This window comes from Cyrtonyx montezumae, unplaced genomic scaffold (genome assembly GCF_038088225.1).
Source record: "Cyrtonyx montezumae isolate F1298 unplaced genomic scaffold, pur_monq_1.0 scaffold_8, whole genome shotgun sequence".
NCBI lineage: Eukaryota > Metazoa > Chordata > Aves > Galliformes > Odontophoridae > Cyrtonyx > Cyrtonyx montezumae.
This window is the reverse complement of record NW_027072089.1, coordinates 44415329-44431578: the sequence shown is the minus strand read 5'-3', so window position 1 is coordinate 44431578 and position 16250 is coordinate 44415329. Positions and strand designations below refer to the sequence as shown.

At 36.6% G+C, this 16250-nt stretch overlaps 1 protein-coding gene across 5 annotated transcripts in view; it reads left to right on the top strand.

Annotated features, from left to right (window-relative positions):
- Positions 1-16250, top strand: part of MIB1 (MIB E3 ubiquitin protein ligase 1) — a 68671-nt gene that overhangs the window by 25138 nt on the left and 27283 nt on the right. For all 5 annotated transcript variants that reach the window (XM_065752593.1, XM_065752594.1, XM_065752592.1 and 2 more), the window contains 6 exons: positions 1411-1594; positions 1858-2002; positions 3206-3339; positions 4362-4469; positions 6855-7052; positions 9485-9636. In XM_065752593.1, the coding sequence (XP_065608665.1) occupies positions 1411-1594; positions 1858-2002; positions 3206-3339; positions 4362-4469; positions 6855-7052; positions 9485-9636 (921 nt within the window). The remainder of the gene's footprint in view (positions 1-1410; positions 1595-1857; positions 2003-3205; positions 3340-4361; positions 4470-6854; positions 7053-9484; positions 9637-16250) is intronic.

Sequence of the window (16250 nt, the reverse complement as noted above, 5' to 3'; positions counted from 1 at the left end):
GGAGCTGATCTATACTGTGGGTGCTTTTCCCTTGACTTTTATCAGTCATCTGATGTTTCTCAACAGAATCAAACAGTTGAATGCAAGTCAACCACAAACCAAATTACATGTAAAGGACAAGCTACCTTATTAAATGCTGGAATATAATCAAGCATAAAAACAGCTAGGTTTCTGTAAACCAATTGATGATAAAAAAATAGGATAGCTCAGTTAAAAATTCAGATGCATCTCAACCATGCATTTGATTGGAGACGCTTTTTATAACTCCATGTTACATTTTCTGACTTGAGAAAGGAGGGACAATATCCAGAGTTGTTCTCTTCTTGTTTCTTGATAGTACAATCCTTTGTGAGACAATGAGAGTTTTTCCCCTTCCAGTTAGACTGACATGTCTCCTTCTTGCCCTGGAAAAATAATAATAAAATACTTTTGGGAGTATTACATTGTCATGAGCTGTTAGCTTATAAGGTATTTCTTCTTTGCTTCAATAATTTTCATCTCTGAAGATCATAGAATCATAGAATTGCTCAGGTCACAAAAGACCTTCAAGATCTTCAAGTCCAACCTCATCCTAACCATACTACCCTAACTCTAACAACCCACCACTAAATCACATCCCTGAGTACCACATCCAGATGGTTTTAAGTACATTCAGGGATGGTGACTCAACCACCTCCCTGTGGAGCCTATTCCAGTGCTTAACGGCCCTTTATGAAAAGAAGTTTTTCCTTATATCTTACCTAAACCTCCCCTGGCACAACTTGAGGCCATTTCCCTTTGTCCTATCACCAGTGAAAAGAGATCAACCCCACTCACGCTGCAGATACCTTTGAAGTATTTGAAGAGAGCAATAAGGTCTCCTCTCAGCCTCCTCTTCCCCAGACTAAACAGCCCCAGCTCCTTCAGTTGCTCCTCATAGGGCGTATTCTCCAAGCCCTTCACAAGCTTTGTTGCCTTTCTTTGGACCTGCTCCATCACTTCATTGTCTTTTTTGTATTGATGTGCCCAAAACTGAACACAGTACTTGAGGGGGGGGCCTCACCAGCACTGAGTACAGAGGTAGGATTACTTCCCTAGTCCTGCTCACCACACCATTCCTGATACAAGCCAGGATGCCATTGGCCTTCTTGGCTTGTATTCATCTGACTGTCCATTAGCACACCAAGGTCCCTTTCCATCAGGCAGCTTTCCAGCTGCCCCTCCTCAGGCCTGTAATGTGTAGATGGCAGTATTCAACTAATGAACCACGTTCACTCATATAGATAAGAAGTAGTTAACAATGTAGATGGCAGCATCAGTTTGCAGAAATCTTTTAGGCATACAAGCCTTACCTGGTGTATTTATCTGTATTTTTTAATGTTCATTTCACTTCTCAAGTTTAAAATCTATTTTAAATGATTATTTGTCTAGGTGGACCTTTAATCCAGCTGTTCTCACCAAAGCCAACGTTGTCCGAAGTGGAGATGCTGCTCAAGGTGCGGAAGGAGGTACTTCTCAGTTTCAAGTGGGTGACCTTGTTCAAGTGTGCTATGACCTGGAGCGAATCAAGCTTCTTCAGAGAGGTCATGGAGAGTGGGCTGAAGCAATGCTTCCTGTAAGTAGCTGTATATTTGGACTCAAACTTGTACAACGTTTCTGGTTATGATTGTTAATAATGCTTGGAGACTGTGAAACTGTGACTTTCTTCTAAGTCAACGAAAGTATATTTTACCAAACAATGTTTAATACTTGCTTACCCTGATAAAACTTAACTAAAAGAATTTGCAACTGTACTCTTACACAACTGACTCGATAACATTTGTTTTCTATAATGCTCAGATTTCTAAATATTTACTTCAGATGTTTCTTTTATTGCAGACTTTGGGTAAAGTTGGTCGAGTCCAGCAGATCTATTCAGACAGTGACTTAAAGGTAGAGGTTTGTGGCACATCTTGGACGTATAATCCAGCAGCTGTCTCAAAGGTGGCATCAGCAGGATCTGCCATAAGTAATGCGTCTGGTGGTAAGTTTGAATAACCAGGAATGTATGTGTGACAATTACTTGTGTTAATCACAAAATTGCTAAGTACTGGTGCAGAGTTTCTACATAAGATTAACAGAACTTGATATTTGGCTAATCCAGTATGATGCTTCGTGGAGAGATGAAAGGAGAAGCCTGCAGTAGGGATGGGTATGTTTATAGTTACCTTGTTAAATTTTTTTCATCCAAATCAAATGTGCATTTCTCTTTGTCTACAGTGCAAGCATTTCTTTGGAGATCAGCTCTGAGGGCTTTAAAGCTGTAAAGCTGATGTGGTTAGAAGGGACACTAGATTGGAAGAGGCTGTAAGGCATGGAGAAGAGTGTAACTGGGAGAAGGAAGCAGCATGTTTATTGTTTAAAGCTGGTTGGAGATAGCAAGCATCAGCAAGGGATCTCTTGCAAGCAGTTACTCAGGATAACATTCTTTCCTCAAAAGTTTTGTCTTAAAGCTTAATCAGATGTGCTTTGGTTAATCATGGTGGGATTTATTTTTTTAGGGTACAAAATCATATTTCAGTTCTGTTGAACCTGTTCTTGTTCATCTAATAATGATGGCAGAAAGATTATTTCTGATGTGTTTTGTATTCCGTTGGCTGTTTCATTAATCAGTTGTAATGGAATGTCTTTTTTCTTCTTTGTCACAGCTAAGTAGTTCTTTTTACCCATTCACATATTTACTGTAATGTGAAGCAATCTTTCTGCATTAACTTTTAGACTTTTTCACAGGGACTATGAACATAAGGACAGTGTATTTTCTCAAAAAAAAAAAAAAGGGGGATGTGGGGGTGGTGGAAGGCAAAGTCACAGTGGCTATAATAATAGAGGGCAGGAAACAGACAAAGTGAAGTAGAAGACTAAGAATCCTGGTACATCAATGTGTAAATCTGTGGGTTTTTACCTGTTCCCGCTCCTTTCTGTATTTTGTGGTTGACAAGCTGTCTGTGGTCAAATCAACTTTTGTTCTGAAATATTTAATGTGACAATCTCAACTTTTTAATCAACTTTTTAAGGGGGTTAGTAGGATTCAGGACTTATTCAACATTCTTGAATAATTTAAAGGTGGTTTGTGTATTACTAGTTACATAATTACAGTGTTCAGAAATGTGAGAAATTTTGCTGTTGTTTTTCTGTTCTTTTGTGGCTAAAATTGTAGTCTTAATTGTGATTTGTTTAATAACTGTAGAGAGATTGTCCCAGCTATTGAAGAAATTATTTGAAACCCAAGAATCTGGAGATCTCAATGAAGAATTGGTTAAAGCTGCTGCCAATGGAGATGTTGCTAAAGTGGAAGATCTGCTAAAGAGACCGGATGTGGATGTGAGTTATGAGGGACCTGTAATGCTAAAGGAATAGATACTCTTAGCCAATCAGTGGTGTGCCTGCATAGAAGTAATACACCTTGTTCCAGAGCATCATCTCTCATTTCTTTTCCTTTGAATTGTATAGAGGGATGTCTGAAAATGCTCCTTAATAACCTATTTCACTGGACAAGTTTTGATTTTCTGTCTACTCTGAATAAAAATGTCTTCAGTCCCATGTCTCCCAGAGCCAGTGCAGAGAGTTAAACACACAGAATTAATGAAGGGTCTTCAACTTGAGGTTTTAGAGAATAGAAGGAGGGAGGGTAGGTTTGTATGGGTGGATTTTTGTGGTTGTATTTTTTTTCCCTGTCTTCATGAAGTAGATTGTCTCATCTGCTCTCTCAGATGCTGTTTCCCAAATTGTTTAATCACATTACTATGTAATTAGACAGCAAATGTTTTAGAGCTTGATTCAGGGAAAATGGTACAAAATGACAATCAGATTTTTTTTCCTCACTACTACAGTAGGTATCCTTGTAGAAAAAGGATTAAACTCTAATTCTGAGGGCTAATTTGTTGCTCAAGATTATACAAAGCATGGTATCTTGTTCAGATTGACTTTTGTTATTAACATAAATAAGAAATTGAAGTTAACTGCAACTTAGAGCAGAGAACAGATGTCTTTATGAGGCCTATTTTCAAAGGCCTGCCTTTACAGAGGCCCAAAGGTAATCTATATGTATTTTTTTTATTTTAATCCATCTGTCATTAAGGTCTTTATGTGCAAAATAAATCTTTCTTACTTCTTAAATCAAGCTGATGCTTGATTAAAAATAAGATTGATTAGACCTAGGAGGAGATGATGCCAAAAAGGCAGCTTTCTGAAAATAGTTCATTTGCTGATCTTCTGCTAGTCTTGTGCTATGATTCACTAACATACTCTTAAGTTTTCTAAGACACTTACATTTGTACAGTGTCTCATAGGGGAGTGTAAGTATCTTGCAAGTCATCTCTAAGTACTATTTTGATTGCTTCCAGGTAAATGGACAGTGTGCTGGACACACAGCTATGCAAGCAGCTAGTCAGAATGGCCACGTGGACATTTTGAAGTTGCTTCTGAAACAGAATGTGGATGTAGAAGCAGAGGTAAATGAAATATTCAAAATATATACTTTCTGTACTCTTAAGTTTTAAACTTATCTACGTACAAGAATAACATCTCTTTTGGAGCTGCTTTCCAGCAATAATTTGTAAATTCTTCTGGTTTTATTTTAGGTACTTTGCACTACATGCAGCTGTATTTGTGATCTTTCTAACACATTTCTTACTGATGACAGGTTAACTGCCTTTGCTTTTTTGTTTAGTAGGTAGGTATTAAAAATTATAAAAAGCAGCATAATAAAGGATGTGGAAAATGTTTACTTTTTTTAATAGTTTATAACCAGTTGCAGAGAAACTATAGGACTATCTTATACAGATCACTTTTCTTGGACAGAATCTGTTGAAGTGTTGTGTGTTCAGTATAAGATGTGTTGCTTTATGTTTAAAAAAAATAGTCATACTATGTTGAGATCACTGATGATGATGTAATCCTTGCTACTGAAATAATTTCCATATTCACTGGTATATCTTTGCTGTCTAGAAGTTTTCTACCTAGTGGCAAAAATGACAAATTTGATGCAGTGTGTTGTTGCTGTGGTCTGACATCGGTGAAGCACCATCAATTTAGAAGCAGTACTTTCACTGCAATACACACCGTGCACTGTTGTAAACTAGTCTAAGCTTTTCATCTCTGCTATGGGAACCAAGCTGCCGCATTAATCAAGTTGTGGACTGATACTTTGGTGGTATAAGGAAGGATTGGATGTGTTGCAGAGGGAGGTCAAAGCATTATCTATGCAGCTTTGAGATATGACATCTTGTAATTTTTTGGTGGAGTTTTTAGTCTTCCTGTTATCTCAATTGGAAGAAGATTCTGTCAGTGTTTCCTTCTCTGTATTTAATTGGGAGTTTGGGTGGTTGGAAAAAAATGCCACTGGCAGATGAGGAAGCCTGTTATTAAATAATAACAATATGTAGCCTTGAGTGGGTGTCAGTTGTTAAATTGACAGCACTGACAATATTATTATGTCCTTGGCATGTATAGAAATACAGTGCTTTTAGTATTTTGTTCTTACATTGATAACATTAGGTTTATATTATCTTAGGAAAGACACTTAACTACTTACTAGCTTTTTCTACATATATTAGTAGGCTGTTGTCTAGAAATTACACAGTGTGAGTTAGCTCCTGAGATTACTAGTTTTTACAGTGAGTTGAAAAAAAGCACATACTTTTGTAAACCACTGCTCTTTAAAGTAGGAGTTCCATACATTAACATTTCATAAAATAATGGTTTGTCTCAAAATGGGAATATGTTTAAACTGTAAAATATTTAATAAATTAAATGGGACTTTATCAGTAAGTATCTTAGTAAACTTTGCTTTTTCATGTTTACAGTCTACAATTTACCTCCTACCTGCAAAACTGCTGTCAGATTTAAGTAAAACTATTTGTCATGCTGACAGTTAATCTTCTTCTCATGGTGAACCTTCTAACTAGATGAGGAATAGTGAAAGGTTGCCTTTTCTGATCCTTTACTGCACTAAACAGACAACGTTGCTTCTGAATTTGTAATAGTTTTCTATTGCCAGAATTAAATCCTGCAGATACATAGTGATGTCTCACTGTGCACAGAAGTTTACACAGGCAACTAGCTTGTGGGAATTATTGTGTTGTTGAAATCTGTTATATTTGTTCCATTTTACTTTTTGGTTTTGTGTACTCTTGTTAATACTGAAATCACTTGATTGATATTTTCAAAGGTATCATAGAATATCCTGAGTTTGAAGGGACCTACAAAGATCACGAAGTCCAAGCCCTCGCTAATACAGTCCACTCTTAGGGATGTTAAATCGACGTTAACTAGCAAGTTTATCACTTTCATTACTTAATTCTCAGTTTTGATGAAATTGAAACAAACTGAATTGAATCAGAGTTTTAGCACTGTGAGGCTTCATCATAGAATCAGAACCTGTGTTTAATTCCAGCATCAAACTCAGACTTCCTTTGGAAACTATTTATGAACTCAAAGCTTTAAGACATGATAAGCTAATATACATTATATTTATTATGTGAACAATTCTCTGGTCTTCTTCCATGATTTGGAATTGGGCAGTTCCTGGATTACAGAATGGATTACCCTTAATTACAGAGCAGGTGGTGTATTATGTTTTTGTCTGATTTTTTTGACAGTGGAATAACATTAAATATCATATATTATAGAGTAAACATTTCTTCTGTACGCAAACAGATTCTTCATTCTCTATTAATCCTTTGTTTTTATCAGTTCTCCTATTAGTTTAGTAAATAACCTCAGTTCCATTCAAATACCTCTTTTTTCCTCCAAAGAAATTGTCATGGTTCTATTTAAATTCATCTTCTTTAAATAAAAGTGGAATATATTGAGTTAAACTAATGTTTCTGCCTTAGGATAAAGATGGAGACAGGGCTGTCCACCATGCAGCCTTTGGTGACGAGGGTGCTGTGATAGAGGTTTTGCACCGGGGCAGCGCAGATCTGAATGCTCGCAACAAACGGAGGCAGACTCCACTTCATATTGCTGTCAACAAAGGTCATCTTCAAGTTGTGAAGACTTTACTGGACTTTGGCTGCCATCCTAGTCTCCAGGTAATGTAAATGTTAGAATAAATTCACTTTATAGGTGTTTACTTTTAACATTTGAAGCATGTGGATGCTGTTTATAGGTAATTATGGAAAATAGGGTGGAAAGGAAGAGACCTTGTGAAGTTATCTGTCTCATCTTCCACCCTAATGTGACCAACTTTAATAAAAATGCTGTCATAATAACTTTTCTCAACAGCTAGATAAAGGCACCTGATTTACTCAGACCATTTCATGTTAACTACAGTCTGTGAAAATATCAGTTATCTGTGATTGTTATTTTTTTTCTCTCACTCTATTAATTCTTGCTCTGTCTGCAGCTGTTTGCAACTTTGAATTTTTCTTGGCTGTTGATACTGTGGAATGTTTCATTGAAAGAAACCTTCCCTCCCCCTCCCTCTGCCCTGGAATTGACCCATCATTGTTACAACTGTTTCACCAAATTGTCTTTTAAAGCTTAGGCTTTAGATAAAAAGGTCATGATATATAGGGCCTCAAGTTCCATAATTACACAGGCAATTTCATCTGTAATGAATGTGCTGAAAGCTGTGACATATGAGTGGAGCCTCCTGTTGAGAAGGTAGAGGAGAAACATGCTATTAATTAAGCAAGCATCAGTATTCTGCATGAGTTTAATGCAGCCTCATGCAGTGCCTTAGTATAACAAATCAGAAGAAATTTGCAATTGGAAGAGAAAGCTGTAATGTTCTGGGCAAATCAAGACACACAAATATATTTATATTCTTGTTTTGCTGTAATGTTGAAAAGCAGTATGTTTTTCAAAACTGTATATTCATATAACACAAGTAAAGCAAACTTAAAATTAGTGAATATAGTGGTGTTTTTTATCTGCTTTCACCTGGCTTCATGTGTACTCTCTTGATCTTGCTGAGGCTGAGCTGTAAGCCAGCTAACGTTTATCCAGACCCTCTTTAGTATTTGTTGAAGTTCAGAGTATTTTGTCTTGATTATTGTCAAGGATGATAATGTGCATCGTACAATGGTCTCTGGGTAGCCAACGTGAGTATGTCTGACTTGAAATAGCAGAAATGCGTTTGGTTTGATAAATTCAGTAGAGTGGTGTTAAGAATCTCAACCTGGAAAATAAAACTGTCATTGCACATAAGGAACCTTCAGATCCTGCAGGTCTGAACATTTACATGCAAATGTGAGTAAGCAATTGACTTGGTGGATTGGAGCACAGAGTGGTCAGACTGAGGCATGACTGGAATTCAAGTGCCCATCACTCTGTTACTTCAGCCCATTCACTGTGTAAACAGAAGCATGTTATTTTGTAAGCAGTAAGTTCGGCAAATACGATCAATAAGACTGGATAAAAGCTGCATAGTTAAATTCTGGCATACTGGTTCAAGTGTTTCCTTTATTTGGCACTTCTTGTTTGTCAGTTTGTAATTCTCATGGTTAAGGTTCTAAAGATTTGTTTTCATATTACAGTGTATTGCTAAAATGTTCAGTTCCTGTGTTTATCAGTTAGTAGTTGAGTCAGTGACAAAAATCTTCCTGACTTATATGGTGTTAAAATGTTACTGGAAAGCATAAATCTGCAGTTTGCTCAGATAGCAGTAAATAAGCATAAGTGGATATATTTTCTCATTGTTAATCATAGGACATTCCTTTTTAGCCCAACCATTTGGATCCTTGAATAAGTAGTGTACAAACTACTTTTAGGGATAAGTAGTATTTCCCCTTATTTGGGATATTGGGAGAATGAGAAGCTAAAAATATAAATTGTATTCAATTATACCATGAAATCACAGAAATTAAATATTGTAATTTTCCTTGTGTAATGTAATCCAGTATGAGCTATAAGAAGTTTAAAAGCTTAATATTGCTTGTGACGTTGGCCTTTGCTTCATGGGAAATGATGTGCTTCAGTTAAAGTGACAGTTGTGGATAAATGTATTACTTGGTCTGCATTTTATTTTTGGTTCTCTTTAAGTTTTTATTTCGTACCATCTTTTTGGCATTACCTTTTACATGGTTAATTGATAATTCGATCTTTCCCATCATCACTCAGAATTACCTGCCTTCTCCCTGCCTGGCTAATTTCCTCTGTTGTGTTCTTGTTGCTGTCCTTCTATTACTCAGAAATATTAATCTGAGCATCTCATCCAGATGTGAGATACAGAAGCTGATGTCTACATCAGTATCTCCAGTACTGTCACGTGGAAGGCTTACTTAAAATCTGTTTTGGAGTTCTGGTAATCATAGAAAACTGGGAGCCTAGGGTGGGATTACCTGTTTGAGTGCTTGCAAAATCAGAGCTAGATCAGAAGTACTGTGCTCTGAACCCTGCAGTATAGGCACACTTTTAGAAGTGAAGAGCTGTTTTGTGTAGTTGGTTTTTCCTAGTGGTATTTATATGTTTCTTAATGTGGATGCATGCAAAACCTGATGAAAACTGTTTCTGGCTTCAGGATTCTGAAGGAGATACTCCACTTCATGATGCAATAAGTAAAAAGCGTGATGACATCCTGGCTGTATTGTTAGAGGCTGGTGCAGATGTTACTATCACCAACAACAATGGCTTTAATGCTCTTCACCATGCTGCGCTAAGAGGAAACCCAAGGTAAATATTTGTTCTTAAAAAACATTTTCTCATTTTGAGAAGACAGGTGGATAGGAATCATGGTATTCTTTAAAAGGTCCTTAAGCCCACATGTAATTGTGTTTCTTAAATTTTGGTGTTGCTTAGATAGGAACTCTTTCTGATAGTTGAGTAGCCTCAATTAGAACAAAACCACTGGTCTGCTGAGTTCAGTGTGAGTAACTTTTAAAGATACTGTGTGGTTATAAAGTGATCTTAGTATTGGGTTCTTGGGTTTGAATCTCTATGACATGATGAGAAACATGCAGTTTTGTTTCCTCGAAAGCATGTATAGAAGGAGTTCCTTCAGTTTTTATGTAACAGACTATTCTGAAGAAGTTAAATTTAAGGCATAATTTGTTTTGTGTTAATTGCTTACTATACATCTACGTTGAATCCTTAGTTAGTTTTCAAAAAATGATTGTATAGGTAAAGCTTCATGGGAAAACTTGCTAGTTGTGTATTATGTCATGGTTAAACTGATTTTCTTCAAGACTGTTATTGTAACAAGACTTTGTTGATATTGTGTGGTGGAGATTTGTCTTTGCATGAAGAGAGAAATGTGTATGCTTGTTAAATACTAAATTCTGCTATTTTTCAGTTAAGTTGGACTGATAAGGTGTATATTGTATATGGGAATAATGTGGGTGAGTCTTTTATGATATAGCTATTGAGGCTGAGAGTCAAAAAGGAAGTACAAGTGTTTATGTATGTAAAATGAATGGAGTTGCTTGATAAGTTGAAAGTTGTGGTTGGGAGTGCTGATAGGAAGCTGGAAATACATTTATTGTTCCTACAGTGCCTGTAATAGGTCTGTAAGAGAACATTTCAAGGAAGGGAGCATATTTTTGTCATTCAAAGACAGTTTTTTCACAAATGGGTAACTTAATGTGAATTCTCCATATTTATGTAACAGCATTAACCAGGAATACTGTGTGCAGTCTCCAGTTACCTGTACTGGATTTGTGTTAACTTTCTCTTCTGAGTTGCTTTTGTCACAATTGGCTCGCATGGAAAATGATCTCAATATGAAATACGGGGAAAGCATATGGGATGGAAAAATGCTCTTCATAGGGATACTGAAGATTCTTTTGTGAATGAATGTTTTAGGGGCTACAGGTATTTTCTTCGACAGGGATCAAACTTGGAGCTTGGAGTAGTTCAGTTTGATAGCTGGCAAAATGTGAATCGTAGTACAGTTTTTTCCTGGAATACTTTCTTCTTTACAGAAGGTTTTACTTGAAATATTTTTACTCTTCCAATATTAGTGATTTGAACCTTGTATAGGTTTCCCTGTATATGTGTTTTGACTGGCATCTGAAAAGGTTTGCTATATAAAGCAGTTAGATATCTACTGTGAGGATGGTGAGATGCTGGAGCAGGTTGCCCAGCGAGGTTGTACATGCCCCCTCCTTGGAGATGTTTGAGGCCAGGCTGGATGGAGGTGTGTCTAGTGTGGGGTTGGAACCAGATGATCTTAAAGGTCCCTTCCTACCTAAACCATGATTACTTCCATGGTTCTATGATTCTACTTCTGTTTTTGTGGCTGTCTGTACTTGAGTACCTCTGAAGCAGGTAGACTGAGAAATTTTTTTTCTACTGTGGAAGTTGGTGTTTCATTTTTTTTTCTGCAGAATTAGGTATTCCCAGGCCAATGTGTAAAATACCTAATAAGTTAATGGAAATAAGATGTACAAACAAATCGTTTTGAAATCAACTCTTTCTGTGCATCCTCCCCCTAGCCCTAATCATAATTATTTGATTCATTTGAGAATTGAGTTCTGCTTTCATTTATTTCATTATGTTGATCTGTAGTTCTGCCACTGGCCTCATTCTGGATGAAAACAGATTTTTTTTTATATTTGTCACCTCTTCTTTCTAATCTGATAAAGAGCAATAGATACTGATCATCTGTTAAATGCACTGAGGACAAAATATTTAAAGTACTGTTAAAAATAACACTGAATTTTACACTATAGCTGATATGGGTCACAAGCAGTACATAATACGTTCTACTTGAAGCCTTACTTAAGCACTTGTATTTCCTAATCTAAGCTTTCTAAGCTGGAGTTTGTGTGGCTTCAGGCTATGGTGCCTTATATGGAATACACTGCACAAGGCTCCCCTTAAGGTCAAATATATAAATATATAAATAATTATTATGTGAATGTTCCATTTTTATTAGAAGTACCACAAACCTTAAAGCTTGTCAGACTTTTATCTCTTTAGCATTAATGAGGTTTTTCAGTATAAAATTTAAAAATACTGTACAGATCAGTTTTGTTTTCCATGTTTTCAACTTCTGGTTATGTTTGATCTAGTCACATACCTGTGACTTTGGATTTTTCATCTGAAGATGAGACTGTGAAGCGTGGGTGTATTATATATCTATTGCCCCAGTTAGACGGAGGTTTGCATTGTACCTTGTGAAGAGAGCTATTCACACTGCAGTCAGCATCTTAAATAGAGGCTGCTTTTGGAGCTGGCTTTGCTTGGCACACATGCACTACTAGCTCTTCAGGCCATTCTGCTAGATTTTAGGTTAAAAAAAATACTGGGGTAAAATGCAGTTTTACACTGCTGTTCAATAGCAAGCGTTTATGTCTGTGTTCATAAACTGGCAAATAGTGTTTCAAAATAGAATTGCTGGTTTTCCTGTGTAGATGTTATATTATCTGTCCTTAAATGTGCAGATGGTTTGAACTGGTTGGTAATGGAATTTAACTGCCATGCTCTGTGAGGCTTTCAGCTGCTCTTAGTGTTTTAGGAATTTGTGTTGTTTGGTCATGCAGGTCCTCAAAGAGATGAGTTCTGGAGTAATTGAAGAGTTGTAAAATTATTTTCTAAAACTGCAAAAGCAATCTTTGCTTCCATGTTTGCTCTTGACAATGTAGGTTGAAGCTGAATGCTTCAAACTAAACTAAAAAAAAAAAAGCATGATCTTAAAGCCATTTACTGAAGGATTATGTCAGAAAATGCTTTGAAAGAAGAATTTCCTTCAGATTGGTGTCAAGAAGGAATATAATCTCCATGGGTAGACCTATAATTAGATAGCACATTAGCCTGTAGCTGTTGAGGTCAGTGACAGATTTATCTTTAAATAGTAAATAATATTCTCAGCATACAAGACAGCAAATACAGTTTCTCCCTTGTGCAATTTTTTTTAAGGAGAGAAAGGGACAAAGGAAAGGGGTGTGTGTAGGGGGGAACAGGATGATGACACAGAGATGTCCAGAAAGTATATGTGCTATTGCAAGTACAGTGCAATTTAGATCTTTTCTTTTCTGGGGCGGGGGGGGGAGGAGGTGTTGGGGGTCAGCTGGGTTAAGAGGGCATCAGACTTGAGGAAAAATACAGGAGACAGTCATTGGAAAATGTGTTTATTTCACTGTTTGCCTATCTTCAAAAATATGTATGTAAGATCAATTTGCAACAAATATAGACATGATATTAAACACCAGTAGCTGTTTATTTACAGGTACAATCTTGAGATTTTTGAAATATGGAATTCACTATACTTTACCTTCTAAATACCTGGGGAAAAAATTAACCCTCTCTGCAAAGGACTGCATAATTATTCTGGCTTAGTGTCTAGCTTTAAATATGCACAAAATCCTGTAGTGATCAATGCATAGCTACAGCTGGTTGAAGGGGACCAAATCCATTGAAGAGGTGATTTGGTTCCATTTTACCAGCTTTAGCAAAGCATTGGAGTGCAGGAAGGTTGTAATTTAATAACTCATTTTTAAGGCCCCTCAGTGTATGTTGACTGTTCACAAAGTACACGTGGCTTTCTCCTGCGTTGCATGTTTTGGCTCTAGTCAGTGCAAATTTAAATTGTTTAGTTTTGAAGTGGCAAAATGGAAAGCTGTATACCAGTGAGGCCTCATACAATACAGGCTTATATTTTTCTTGCCTATTTCCTTGAGTCTCAGCTCAAATCATAGTTGCAGTTGAAACTTTTTTTTCATCTGCAATAATGAAATTCTAGAGTAGAGACAAAAAACTGCATGCTTTCAGGTTGTACTCACGTAGAGTTCCTTTGCCTCTCAACGTTAAGTATTACTGGAGAGAAGGTTTCATTTTGCCACCTCCCTACCCCCTTGGTTTTCTGGCAGGTTACCCTTTGCAGCTGCTTCAATGCTGTACTTGGTTAGCACAAGTGTAAATGTCAAGTGCTTTCAATTCCATCACTATATCTCTGGTTAGTATTAACTTTTTAGGAATGATTACATAATACAGCAAGTCAGATTTTTTTTCTACTTGATTGTATATGTAAATATTAAATATCAGGAAAAATGCAGTTGTTTTTCTTTAATCTGGGATTTAATCTGATTTTTTTCTCCTAAACCAAGACTCGCATTTGCACATGCTATCCTAGCTTTTTATGTGTGTGCCTTTTTATGTGTGTGCCTGAATGTGGGGTTTTTTTTTCTTTTGAGCTTTGAAAATAGTAGGGGAAGTAGTAGACAAAAGTTAGTTGAAGCCATTTACTGTGTCAAGTATAGTCTGCATCTGTTTGCTGCATGGTCTGATACCGGTGAGGAGATTTATGTAAATATATTCCCAATGCCATGCATGCTAATAGAAACATAGCAGGTGTGTCACTTGTACTTCAGCATTAAAGATGGTTATAAAATTAGTTTCTATTTTTACCAGTTATACAGGAACTGTTTTACAGATACAGCTGCTCAAGTGTGCTTTTGGATGGCAATACAGTTGCATGTACTGGCCATATCGGGACAAAAAACAGCCATGGAAAAAAAGCCGTGTAGCATTTGATAATGTCAGCATCTGTTATCCCTGTCAGTCACACAGTTGAAATGTTTGAGTTACAACTGTGTCAGCAGATGCCCAAAGTTCAACGTGTGCTCAGTTAAAAACCGAACAGCTGATCTAAGTGATGGATGTGACATTTCAGAGTGACTGGATATGTATTCTTAGAGATACGCTAACATGAACTAGCAGGAAGCAGTCAACGTATAATTTTAACTTGTGTCACTCAGAACTGTCATTTTGTTTCAGAACAGTGCTGCAAAGTTACACAAAGCAGAGGAGAAAGAACAGCACATGTGACTTATTACCAAAAACCTCTCAAAATAAACTTGAGATGTTAAAAAGTTTGAGTGTACAGTGGAGGCCAAATCAATTAGCACAGAGGACAGGAACTCTTCAGTAGAACAGCTAGATGCTTAGCAGTTAACCTCTCTCTAAAGCTGATGGTAATACCAGATTACTTCTGTAAGCATGGTCAAGTTCAGTAGCATCACTGTGTTGAGAATAACTACTACAGTTTGCTTGTGTTTCCTGCTGTAAGGTAGATTTTCATTTGGATTTAAAGGTGCCGTTGCCTTTATGCCACAATGTCTGCTTATAAGAGAAATAGCTTTTTAAAAAATGTTAGCATTTTACTTAAGCAAATGATTTTGATGAGAGAATGTTCTTTCTTCTGTGAGTTGTTCTGTAGTTTCAGGTAATAAAAATAGCAGGCTATGTATGGTAGCTATTTGAGAATTGAGTATTTTAAAAGTAAGGTTCTCAATCTAAAATTGGTATGTTGCTTTTTTGTTGTGGTGGTGGTAGTGTTTTATTTTTTGCCCCTAGATGTTTTAGTAAGCACATGGGTACAGTTAGAATTCTTAATCTGGGACAAATGTGCCTGCTTCTCAGGAATGTATCATCTAACGACTCTTAGAAGGCTGCTTTATGAATAGAATTGCTGTGCTGATGAGCTGAGAATATAACTCATATTTTCCCTATTCCTGAATTTAGTTTAGTATTGAGCCTTCTTACTTAGGGATGATATGTATTTGTTTGTTTTAATTAACCCTGCTTTTGGAACACGAAACTGCTGTGGGACTTATTTCTAGAGTAGTCTTAAGATTTTCAAGGTGTTGCAAAATGTTTGCGTGGCCAATTTTCTTAAATCCAGATTTAAAGTAAATTCAGTTAATTTGAAAGTGATATGTAAGGTAACTTAGGTAAGTATTATTTGCCATTTGCGTTTCCATTTAGGAATCTGTCAAGAGCTTTAATCTGCTGACTGGCAACTGGGGCCCAGAAATCTCTGTATTGTCACTTTCTGTGCATAAACCAGACACAGCAGTTTGTACCGAAGAGCTCTGTGAGCATAGTAAATGCTGATTTGGAGAAAATTCTAACCTAAATGTTATATAGTAAATGGTAAATGTCATTGTACTTAATGTACCTCTGTGTGTCCTTTTTTCTAAATCACAGCCTTAGTTTCTTATCTGTTTCTGGATGTGTCCTAGTTGCAGTCTGTAAGTTGTTAAATATTCTGTGGTAGATGCAGATTTAAAAGATGCCATCATAACTATGCAGAGCTTGCTGTGATCAGTGAAACAATGGCTTGGTTAAATGAGATGTGTTTTGGTAATCAGGCTTTTAAGGTTTGTTTAGGATCTGTTGTATGAGGTGTGCAGTAATCATAACTTCTGCTGCTACTCTGTGATCTGAATTAGCATGTTGAACTCTTTGTTCCCAGCCTCATTGTGAGTTTTTTGTTTACATCTGATGTTCTGCTTGTAATCCAAGAAAAACTTTCTCAGCCCACGTTTATAGTCCCTTAACTTAAT